The 12,761-nt window shown below is 43.1% G+C and overlaps 1 protein-coding gene across 2 annotated transcripts in view; it reads left to right on the top strand.

The window, feature by feature from the left end:
• Positions 1-12,761, top strand: part of LOC138289702 (alcohol dehydrogenase 1-like) — a 452,749-nt gene that overhangs the window by 206,678 nt on the left and 233,310 nt on the right. For both annotated transcript variants that reach the window (XR_011202553.1, XM_069230193.1), the window contains exons 4-5: positions 4,263-4,350; positions 4,469-4,688. Coding sequence is in view for 1 of the 2 variants with exons in the window: in XM_069230193.1 (XP_069086294.1) it covers positions 4,263-4,350; positions 4,469-4,688 (308 nt within the window). In the remaining variant the exon portion in view is untranslated. The remainder of the gene's footprint in view (positions 1-4,262; positions 4,351-4,468; positions 4,689-12,761) is intronic.

The following is a 12,761-nucleotide window of genomic DNA, read 5'->3' as shown; positions in this document are numbered from 1 at the left end:
ACGCCTGCCTTTTGCTGGCGATAAAAAACGGCGCAAAAGCGGCCGTACGTCATTTTTTTGACCCGCCCACTCCCGGGCGTGATTTTTGCCCGGGAGTATAAATCCGACGCACATGCCTCGGAGTCGATTTTTTAGACGGAAACGCCTACCTTGCATATAATTAACACAAAGTAGGTGTCCACGCAAAAAAATGGCGCTAACTCCATGGACTTTGGCGCTAGACGCGTATAACGCCAAAGTATAAATATGGAGTTAGTTTTGCGTCTAAATTGCGTTAAAAAAAACGACGCAATTTCGGCGCAAACGGAGTATAAATATGCCCCTAAATGTTCCTAGTGGGTCTTCAGCAATGGTTGTGCCACCCACCTAAGTAGCCCTCTAAACATATCTCAGGCTTGCCATTGCAGAGCCTGTGTACAATTTAAACTGCCATTTTGACATGGCAAAATACACCTTTTGTCAGGCCCAAACCTTCCTTTTTAATACGTATGTCACCCCTAGGGTAGTCCCTGAGCATCCCAGAGGGTAGGGTGCAGTGTGCTTAAAAAGCGAGACATGTACTTTTACGTTTTTCAGCATCCTCCCATTGAAAAACTTAAATTCATTTTTCATTACTGTAAGGCCTATCTCTCTCATATGATAATATTGCAGTTGCTTTATTACATTTTATAAGTGTAATCTTCAATTGGGCAGAGATAATCAGTTTATGTTGGTTGCCTCCCTGGAATTACAATTCAAAATCCTAAATTATAGTGTAGTCTGATTTTAAATTGCAATTCTTTTTCTTTTCCTGTCTTAGCCACTTGGTGCCTGTAGCCTGTCCCCTGATTGGGTGGGGTGGGGCGTTGGGTTTTGTGGATTCCTCCTAGACAGCCACACACAATAGGAGTTTAGGTGTGACTGGATGGCACATCACTGGTAGGATGGGAGGGGGGAGGTGGGCACAGCCCGACTAATACTTGAATAGGCTGTGTCCTGTCTCCACACAAAGGGCTGGATAGCCCCTGTAGTTAGTCTAGAGCCAGGGCCAGGAAGGCAGGGCTCTGTTCACGTCAAAGGCATGCCTCTTGAACCTTCTCACCACTTCAAAGGCACAACTCTGTATAAAAGAATGACCTCAGAAACCAACTATTCAGTACACTTTTGGATCAGTGGATATTCTGGCAGGACGGAGGCCTGCTGTGCTACAAGGACTGCCACTCTGCTGATTTGCTCATCTAAAGGAACTGCTGCTCTGTTATGCTGACCTGCTGCCTCCTGCCATCATGCCTGGGAAAGAAAAACTAGACCTGCAAATTTATTTTGAACCCAGGACTCCAAAGTGACTCAAAGGAATAGTCTGCTGGCCTCCTGTCTGAGCCTCGGGGGCATAAAAGGCTCCCCAACAGGTCCTGGACCCATCTTTAGCGGGTTGCTGACCCCCAAGTGGTGCCCATCAGGTCATTGACCTTTGGTGTGCCTCAGAGCTCTTCAAATCAGGTTTTTAGCCTCATCGGACAGTGAATGAGACAGTTTGCACTGGAGCCATGCCACTTGTACCGGAATTCAGCACAAGTGGCCGCCAATTCATTTCTTTGTAGAGCAGGATCGACAGCCAATGGGGGGCTGCCAATGCGAAGCTTCAGCCCACCTGTACATGATACCCAACCTGCTCTTCACACCATGCTGACTGCCGCCTGCGACGCTCTCCTGGCTCCTTGTGACCCTCTCCAATGCGAACATGACTCTTAGCACAAAACTTAAGAAGATAAAACTTCAACATGACTAATGTGGGGCTGTTTCCGAACTGCACTCCATTGTGGTTGGCCTGAACTTTTGACTTTAACCTAGTCAAGCTTGACCAGATAGCCATGGTTGGAGCTTTATGCTTATAGGCACTATATTACAGTTTATTCGTTAAAAATTCATAATGTAGATTCTACTGATTGGAATTTTGTCATTTGGGTCTTGTTTTATTCATTAAATTAAGCTCTTTTGTTCTAACCTGGTGTTTTTCTGTGGTGTTTTCACTGTTTTACTGTTTGAAGTGTTGCAGAAATAATTTACACATTGCCTTTAAGTTGAACCTGACTGCTCTGTGCCAAACTAACTGGAGATTGAGATCAGGTTATTTTGGTGTTTGCTTGTGCATTGCTCTGACTAGGATTGTGGTTGCTGCTTGACTAGGGTTCACACCACATTCAAACAATACCCACATTTCTAACAACCACCATTCAGTGTTGGGATTCCAATCTCTTCCTTCCCCAAATCAGGTAGCCCTTTGATTGCTTGGCTCTGCTTGTGCTAAAAAAACTCTTGAGGTTTTATATGATGGTTTAGGCTTCATAGGGGTATTTATAAAGGTGGGTACTCCATCTGTGTGAGATGCTGCCTCTCTCTTCGTTGATAAATCCTGTTGCACGTTTTTGGTCACAGTTGGCAGATCGGGGAGGATATATTCTCTAATCAAAAAAAGAAGAAGAGGCAATTGGCTTTAAGATTGCCAATTTGTCCCCTATGTAATCTTTCTCCGGACACCAAGTTGTCCTGCAAATAGTGGTCTCATCTCAGATAATCCAATCAGTACTAATGCTTTTATCACACTCGCCCAATTCATGAGTCCCGGCCTGGGGTGTCAGATGGGGATTATAACAATTTACCTTGCCCTCCCAATGGTTCCTTGAAAAAGAGGCCCTGAGGGCCCCAGTGTCCTTGCTGTCCGAGGTTGTGATAGGCTGCTTACTAGTTAGGTAATAGGAAATTGGATGCATAACCTCTCGAGACTGCATGCATTCGAATACCAATCCATTTATTGGCTGGGAATAGGCAGACACTGCGTTCCTGAATAGAGTAGCCTTTAATTTATTAAATACCCTCTGAGAGCACATTGGAATTATAGTGCAGGTTTTTTTTATAGTCATTCTGGGTGAAATATGTACTGTTCTATTGTTGCAGATGTGACCTCTCAATATAGCCAGAGGGCGTAATATCTTCTTTGGGAGGCTTAGCAATCATTGTTATACAATATATAGCAACTGATCAAAAGAAAGCTAGCAAAGATAGCAGTATAGACAGAGTTTCTGTTTGGGGAGCTTCTGAGCGCAATTGAGCAATGGCTCTATGCTCACCTCAACTTCCTACGAAATTCCCAGCTCCCAGCGCATTAAGCTGTTTTGGGCTTGTGCACGTCAAGTGTCAGCAATAAGAATCAACAGCCAACTGCTTCTGTCTCACCTCCACAAAGCTCTCCATATCTTTTTTCCTGGGGGAAATGTTTTTTCTCTTTGGTAAACCCCCTTTCCTTGCAGTGTCATGACATCTGGGGGTGTTCCCTTCCTCTTCCCACCCAAAATGGATTTACTTCTGCCTATGAAAAGATAAAGGGCTTCATTTAGAGGTTGACGGTTGAAGGGGCTGCTAATATCACAGTTTCCCTGCCACATTAAGAGTTGGGAAAAACACTGCATTTACACTAGCAGAGTCTAAACTGGCTTTGCCATTAGCAGCTCCTGGCCTGGTAGCCTGCATGCCACTGTATCTCCAGGTCAGTGATGGCTGCCCTGCCTAATTTTGGCAGCCATCAGTAGATTTTCCTGTCTGGGACCTTCATGTGATGCACTGTAGACCCAACTATGGAAAACAAACAATGGCCATGAGTTGTGGGGAAAAAAACCATTAGCAAATCAGAGTTATTGGTTATTTATCTTACAAAAACAAACTCATGCTTTGGGAATTTGTTTCAGTAAGAGAAAAAAATCAATGCGGAGTGTGCCTAAAAATCATCCCATTTGATTGGCATTCACCTGTGCCTTTAAGGCATCTGCTGCACTTGCAGATGCATATGGAGGACAATCTTCTTCCAGAGGGGCAGGCATAAGAGAGGGGCTGGGTAGGTTCCTCCGAGGGTCTAAATGACCCCATAAATCTCAGACCATTCCCATTGGCAGAATAGGAGGGAGAGGAGTTTGAGAAAACCATAAAATCTTTGAGTTTGTTGCGATTGCCAAACATTCATCCCAGAAACACTGGAATGCTCACTTCCTACCCTTTGATGAGATTTACTTATGCACAGTATAATGAGGTCATTAGAAAAAGTTGTCTTTTAGTAAAAATGTTCACAACTGCATTATCCACATTTGTTAATACCCTGTATTTGTATATCCAAGCATTGATGCATGTAATCATACGGCCTTCTGGGTTGGTCCCATGTGTTGATATTGAACATGTCTTTCCACATTTGTGTCCATCAGATCACATTAAAAACTCATTTTTCTCTCTCCTAGGTGATAAAGTCATTCCATTGATCGTATCACAGTGCAGAGAGTGTCAATGCTGCAAGCATCCAAATGCCAATCTCTGTGTCAAGGCTGAGTGAGTTTCTGTTTCCAGTTTACATTTTTAAACTTAACATACTTTCTTAATTCATTACAAGTCAAATGCCAAAAAACCTACCACATCTAACCCTTTTTTGCATTTTTCTTTTACATAGTATTCGGAAACATACTGGCCTGATGGATGACAACACCAGTAGGTTTAGCTGCAAAGGAAAGCTGATTCATAATTTCTTAGACACCAGCACCTTCACTGAGTACACAGTTGTCAATGAAATTTCTGTGGTTAAAATTGATGATGCAGCCCCTTCGGAAAAAGTATGCCTCATTGGATGTGGGTTTTCTACTGGATATGGCTCTGCAACCCACACTGCCAAAGTAATATTATATCTACTCTACCATATTGCACTTACATTTTTACTTTCCAACATGATTTTTTGGGGGGTGGTGGTTCTAGGACACAACACAATCTAGAACCTCAATGGGCCTACACAAGAAGTTGCAGACAGAATGTTAGAAGGGAGGGGTAGTTCAATTGAAGGCTCTTTTATGATCTGAGTTTAAAATGCTTTCTATGTGTGGCTGTTTGACTTATGACTTAAGTTAATTGGCAAAATGATGCCCAAGAGTATCTCCTTTCTATTCCAATCTTCTGCCTTCCCTAGTGGTCAATCTGAAATAGGGTAACTATATTTTCAAAACCATAAATAGTAACTGATAATGGTCTTAGAAAGAGTACTATTTAGTGTTTCTGAGTTCAGGTTTTGTTATTAGAAAGACTGGTGATTAAAACTGATCTGAGTCACAGGGCAAAAGGGCAAGGTGATACCCATAAAATCAGTGGCAAAGTCAAGTTGTCTAAGGCACAGCACAAATGTACCCCCTTGATTTAGAATAGATCAAGCAGGTTCAGATGCAAGCTACTAGGAGCATATTCAGACATCGTTCAGAAAGTATCATCATTATTGCTTAGTTTCATCTGAAGAAGCAAAAACATAAATCTTTACCGTGGGTGCCAACAGCACTCCTCGTCTTGTCTCACGAATGGGAATTTCCAGTTAACATGCTTTACGTGAACATGAAAAGATATTGAAGGGGTTGCACTAAATAAGCTGTGACAATAGGATTATGTGTTTTTCTTTTACAAGAGGTCAAAGGCAAAGGGGATACAATGATAGAATCTATCCTTAAAGACAAAAACTGTTAAAGGTAATAATTGGCCTGGACTTTTTAACTGAACATTCATCTTCATCGATAAGCAAACGTGCATATATATTTGCATCAGTGGGAAAATGTGAGAATGAGCCAAAGATTGGATGACTGGATGGATCAGTAAGTGTATGAATGGATTGATGGATATGTGTAAGAAATAGAAATTGTATTATTGGATAATTAGTTGAGGCGGGTAATTGCTCACCTCAAGTAATAATTGCAGTCCTTGTCAGGGTGAACTACTAAAGTCTTCTAATGACACATTAGTGTAATTTTTTTACGCTTATGTGGTGTTAGATGGCCAAAAATGCTGTGCCATATTTACAAAGTGGTGCAATGCATGCATTGTGCGACTTTGTAAACCCTTGCGCCACATTATGCCTGGGCAAGGCATAATGTATGCAAGGGGGGTCCGAAAAAATTATGCAAAGAAATCTAAGAGATATCTTTGCAGAATTCTTTCTGGTATTTTTAACGCCTGCTGAGAGCTGGCGTTAAAAGGGGGCACACCATTGGTTACAATGGGCCTCTATGTAGTGTTCAGAGTTAGAGCCAAAATGTTGGCGCTAACCCTGAACAGTACAACAATAGCTTAAAAAATGTTGACGCTATTGCCCGCCCCCTGTGGCATGGTGTGCCATATTTTAAATACAGCGCACATATGGTGGTGGTAGGGGGGCATTAAGGGGCACAAGGACAGTGGCGCTGCACTGTGTGCAGAGCCACTTTTCTTAAATATACCCCTAAATATACCAGAGCTTAACCCCCTGATAGCTATGGCATGGAGTAGGCAGGTTTAACTTAGAGACAATGTGTAAAGTATGTATGCAGTACTAAAACAATATTAATGTCAATATGCACAACAATAAACAACCCAAAATGAATAAGAAAACAGAATAAAATGTAATAAACAAAATGTTATCCAAATGACAAAAATCCAACAGGGGAACTGGAGATATGAATATTAAACGTTTTAAGTGGAAATATTGCCAAGATGCACAAAGTGCCTATGGTAGTCGGTAGCCTACGTAGCCTTGGAAATAGGCACAAATTGATGCTGAATACGATGGAGTGTGGTTTGGATATCAGATTCGGCCTGATCAAAGATTCTAACTTCAGATTTTGCCCATGTATGTTCCAATGCACCACATGGATACACTTCTGAAGCCCCCAGGACTGCAGGAGAGCCATTTAGAGAATCGGAGGGTGGGCTTCAGAGGCCAAAAGAAGAGCCCAATCCCACTCCAGTTGCCACTGTTCAGCTGGGCATTTTCAGGTAAAGGCCCCTTGTAGCTCCCTGTGCCCATTTAGGTATAACAAGAGTTAAGTCTTATGACCATTGAAGTTCACTTCAGGTTCAGGTTGCTAGGCTTTTCTCAGGTCTCAGACAGCAGGTTCAGTCCTCTTCTGATCTTCCACATATCCAGGAGTATCCTAAAGTGGGTGCTTGGAAATGCCACATTTATGCCAGGTACAAGGTAATGGGTGGGAATGGCCCCTCGGAATGCCCTAACCAATGGGGTAAAGTTTACCTACGCACTTTGGCCATTTTTGAAATAGTGAGAGTCTTTAGCCATACTAAACATTGACTGTGAGGGCAGGGCCCATCTGTGTGTGTGTGTGTGTGTGTGTATGTGTGTGTGTTTGTGTGTGTATGTGGACTATGGCAATACTAGTGTACTCCCACATATAACACCAAAATCCTCTTTGAGGAAGTTCTTGTATCCTCACAAAACTCAAAGACAGATGTCTAGTAGAACAAATCAGAGTTTTCCAGCAACCAGACAGTGGATAAACAAGAATTGTTTGGCCTCCTGTCCTTGACCATTGAAGTGTGCCTCACATGTTAAATAAAAAAACACAAGCAGAACTGTCAAGCAAGTCATAAAAATCCATCAGAATTTACCACTAATGTCAAAAAGAGGCTCTCCATGATTGTAGCCTGGCTAGCTGGGGGAACATAAGTACAGCCCTGCCAAAGTGTCAGCTAACATTTACCTTTGACAGGGGATGCCACTTTGAAGTGCATCCCAAGCGTCATATGAAAAAGCCCAGCAACCTGTCAAACAGAATGTAATATTCAATCAGGATGTGCCACTTCAATGTCTAAAAGGATGGAAGTAGCCCCACCCTGCACATTTTGTCGTGGTTCAGAGTTGCCATCTCTGCCCATTCAGGTCACCCTATTGTTTGCTCCTGTGAGGTATTTCACTCTAATTCCCACCTTTTAAAATACTAATTACTGGTTGGCAGCAATGGGAGAACAAATACAAATGGGCTTCTAGAGGCTTAGGCAGGGAAAAGGTAACTTACTAAAAGTACCTTTTCCTTAATAGTTATGGAAAATTTGATTTTACAATAAATTATTGTTCCTTTTTCACTCTAAGGACCTGTTTAACAATGAATTCCTACATTTCCTACTTTTAAATATCACGTACCCTGTCTTACGAACAATAAGGCCTACAAAAGGGGTGACACGAATATTTAAAAGGAAAATTTTGACCTGCCCAAAAGTGGTAATTCTTACAAGTCAAATTTCCATTTTGCAACTGCAACAGCCTGGCCACACGTGGTTGGCCTGCAGTCATATTTCCAATGTTCCTGGTGTAGATGGCCCAATGAGTCCTACGTTGCCCAAGTTACATTTAACTTACATGCCCTGGGTACACTTTGTACTATATACTGAGCTCTTATAGGTAAGCCAATTTCATAATGTTGAAAGGGGGAGCGCAGGCATTTTACCACTAGGTAGCTGGTGTACAGTGTATAGCAAAAATTGGGTTCAGCCAAAAATCCGGTGTTACCCTGCAGAAAGGGTAAATTTCCACCAATGTACAATGCTTAACATATATTATTGAAACTCTCTCACCAAGTTCAAGGTCAAATTATGGCAATGGCACTAGAAGGCGTCACAATGTAAGTTGTTATGTTTGAAATGTCCTAATGGCCAACAAAATGTTATATGAAAATTTGAATGCTGAAGTACATGTTTTATTTAGGTGACATCACTGAGCTTCTCGCGTAATCTTGGCTGTGATTGTGCAGAGGAGGGAAATACAATTGCATGCATCAGATGTAGTGAAGTCCTGTGGGCTCAAGATGATTTTGGTTTTGTATACCTCACACAAGACCCTAGCAATAGGATGGCAAAGTGCTTAACTTAAGGAGCTATAACATATGACAAATATTATACAGTTTTACTTAGGCTCATGGAGCAATAGAAGAGTCAACAGAAAGGCAATCGTACTCTGGATTATCAACGACAAGAATATTGTGGGTCAAAACCATACATTTTGACAAAATATCGAGGTTCAAAATATCAAAGGTTAAGTGTATATATATATATATATATATATATATATGTGCATATAGGGTAGTATAGATCTACTATTGTTAACCCCACATCAAGTGGGGGCCGAGAAAAATGGGGGATCCCAAAATGCTTTTTCCCTATTAATTATTCCATAGTGATTTTGAACAGCGAAAGCGCCCAAACCACTGGACGTAATTACACCAAATTTGGTAGAATGTAACTCTTGGTCCAGAAAGGGGCCTTTTTGTTTCCATTCAGTAGTTTTAAAGAAATTAAAGAAAATCCAGATTTGTATATATAGGGATGCGAAGGCCTGCGAACCCTCTGGATTTTGAGCTGAGATCTGATTGGCTGTCAACACTTCAACAAGGAAGTGTTGTCAGTCATGCTGGGCCTTGGCTTCAGCTGAGTCCCAGAAAAAAAGATTAATAAAAACAAAAGGGGCCAGGGTAGAGTAACCTTGGCACCTTAGTTTTGGTGCTGGGGTCCCAAAGGGCTACAAAACATTTTTTAGATATTTTCACTGCAATTCGCAGCGGATCCACACATCCGACACATTCTTTAAAAAAAAAAAACAAGCAAGGGCTCCCACACTTGTTTATCTTTAGCCCCGGGATTGGCCAAGTCCCGGGGGACATTCATATGTTAATGCAGGGGGGCTACCCACCACCCCATCCCCGGGAATGCACCTTCCCCAGGGCAAATAAAATTATCTGTGCGGGGGCCACCAGCCCCCTCCACCGCAGCCCTGGGGACCACCACCTTCCCGGGGCTATGCTCATAGAGTCACTGATAGCACTGGAGACCACCACCCCTCAGGGACAGCTCCTGCTATGTCCCAGGGATCCTAACCCCAGGACATAAATGTTTGCCTTTGCTTGATGGGAGGTTTGACAGCTTCCACCAAATAAAAAAAAACAAAGTCCCCTTTCTGTAACAGAGAGCTGTCAAACAGCTCTCACTTGCAGAAAGCGGAGTTTTCATCTGTCTTCCCTGCACACAAATATGCGGACAGGGAAGACAGATTAAAACATTGCTTCAACATGCAGGGAGCAGCTACTTAAAGCAGCTTCCTGCTTGTGGGAGCAATGCCGGCTTCCACAGGATGTGGGGAGCCGGCTGGACCACGGGGGCCTTGAGGCTCCCTCCGCGGTTGTCATTCTTTCTCTCTCACTCTCTCTTCCATCTCATAGTGGGTTGGAAGAGAGAGAGATAGAGAGAGTCATTGCAATGGTCTCTCCAGGTAATGACTACAGTGAGTAGTCACCTGTGGAATAATGGTAAAAGTCATAGACCGTCACACTGAAAGTTGAGGGTTCTAGTCTAAGTGTGTCTGTGGTCATTTCCCTACATTAATTTCTTTAAAAGTTTAAGGTTCATACTGAAATGTGATCTCCCTCTTTTTAACTGATAAATATTTTTTTTTCAATTTGTCCGGAAATATCTCATCCTAAGTATATCATCCATCAAAGCCTAAAAACCTCTCTTTCTCTATCTCTCTCTCCTCTCACTCTCTCTCAATTTCTCTATTTCAATCTTTTTCACCCACTCACACACCCACGTAGACTCTTACTCACCCACTTACAGACCCACTCACACTCATGCACCCATTCACAGACCCACTCACACTCATGCACCTACTCACAGACCTACTCAGACCCTCATGCACCTACTCACAGCCCCACTCAGACCCTCACACCCCACTTACAAACCCACTCATAACCCTGTGCACCCACTCACAGACCCACTGAAACCCTCACACACCCACTCACAGGCCCACACAGAAACTGACACACCCACTAAGACTCTGATGTATGCACTCCCACACCCAGACAGACACTCTCACATCCACTCTCACCCCCAGATTCATCCTCTCACATCTATTTCACACACATAGATACAGGCTGCGGCCAACTCCTGCTGCCCATGGCCTAAGGGCTGTGCGCAGCGTGGGGTTGGTCACAGGGTCTCGCAGCAAAGCAAGCTCTGCAGCCAACCGCCGCCAGTCACGGCTAGACCGGGTGCGGGGGCGATTGGATTAACGTACATTAATGAAAATTACTATACATTTAAAAATCCATGGAATTTCACCTTTGGCCGTGCACACTGGGGGTTGGCCGCAGAGCCTGCCCTGCGACCAGGCTCTGCTACCAACCCCCTATAATCACTGAGGCCTGTGTCTTCATCGCTCTGTTTCTGCCTTTCTGCTAGTTTTTTGCCTTCTGTTTGTCCATCTCTACCCATTTCTTGCCTTCTTTTTCTGATTCTTTGCCCGTTTTCTTCTTGTTTCTTGCCCTTTGTTTGTGCCTTTCTGCTAATCTCTTGTACTCTGTTTGTACCTTTCTGCCCATTTCTTGTCCTCTGTTTCTGCCTCTGCCTATTTTCTAATTGTTTCTTGCCCTAAGTGTGTGCCTTTGTGCCCGTTTTTTCCCTCTGTTTGTGCCTTCCTGGTCATTTTACGCTTGTTTCTTGCCATTTGTTTCTGCCTTTCTGCTCGTTTCTTGACCTCTGTATCTGCAACTCTGCCCATTTTCTGCTTGTTTCTTACCCTCTGTTAGTGCCTTTCTGTTCGTTTCTGACCTCTGTTTCTGCCTTTCTGTCCATTTCTTGCCCTCTGTTTCTGCCTTTCTGGTCGTTTTAAACTCGTTTCCTACCCTTTTTCTGCCTTTCTGCTCGTTTCTTGACCTCTGTTTGTGCTTTTCTGCTTGTTTCTTACCCTCTATTTCTGCCTTTCTGCTCGTTGACTGTCCTCTGTTTCTGCCTTTCTGCCAGTTTTCAGCTCCTTTTTTGCCCCCTGTTTGTATCTTTCTGCTACTTTCTGCCTTCTGTTTGCTTCTTGCCTCTGTTTTTGCCTTTTTTTACAGTTTTCTGCTCATTTTCTGCCTCCCTGTTTGTGGCTTTCTGTTTGTTTTCTTGTCCTCTGTACCTTCCTGTCCATCTACCAATATGTCAGGATAAATCTTGAGATTAATGTTTCTGCTGGAGAGACAGATGAAGTTTTGTCTAGTGGCAGTTTTGACTCGACAAAATTGTGCCGAGGGTTAATATGCCTTTTGCAAATAATGCCCACAGTGCAGATCACAGATATGTATTTTTTGTGGATAGCTTAGAGGATTTCTGCTTTTATCACAGAGATTCTTTTGAAATCGCAATTCATTAGATACAACCCTAATATAGTACAGTGACTGTTGTCATCAAAGAGCTGCATGTAAACTACATAAAATAGGTTAGGATGTTATGTTGGTTACCCTAGTTGTGAGAAAAGGCCTCTTTTGTCATGGTTAGCCTCCACTTTCTGCCTGGTATTTGATGTAGTCTCAAATTTATTAGTGGCCAGGGCCGCTGCTAACCAGGTTCCGGGGCCAGATCTCTTTCCCTAAACCTTTTGTGATGCATTGGTACTATTGGAAACACCTTTAGCTGCCACTGTAGGTCCCGGATAAATTGTAGTTAGGTACCCAGGGCATGGGGTACTCAGGGTAGGCCCCTGAGGGCAGCAAAACAGATTGTGCCACCCTCGAAGGCCATGCCTCCAGAAGCACCCAGCACTGCAGGTTGAGTGTTCTGATGCAATCCTAAAAGACAAATTCGAAATGGCACACATACTGTGTGCCCTTCCCACTACATCGTGCTTGCTCTATAGATAAGTCAACCCTCTGACAGGCCTTCCAGCCCTAAGGCAGGGTGAACTATATAGTATGTGTATGTGTAGGCATAGATGCATGAGCAATATGAACCTACTGTGTCCTTGCCAAACCTGGGACATAGTAAGTGAACAGGGCAGCCATTTTAATACATGTGCTGGACACTGGTTATTACGGGTTTCACAGCTACATGATGGCTACTATGAACCCTGGGTTGTTTGGTATCAAACAACTCAGAATGATAAATCCAATCAGTATTGGATTTATTACAAAATGTTCTCA

This window comes from Pleurodeles waltl, chromosome 1_1 (genome assembly GCF_031143425.1).
Source record: "Pleurodeles waltl isolate 20211129_DDA chromosome 1_1, aPleWal1.hap1.20221129, whole genome shotgun sequence".
NCBI lineage: Eukaryota > Metazoa > Chordata > Amphibia > Caudata > Salamandridae > Pleurodeles > Pleurodeles waltl.
This window is presented reverse-complemented; position numbering and strand designations above follow the sequence as displayed.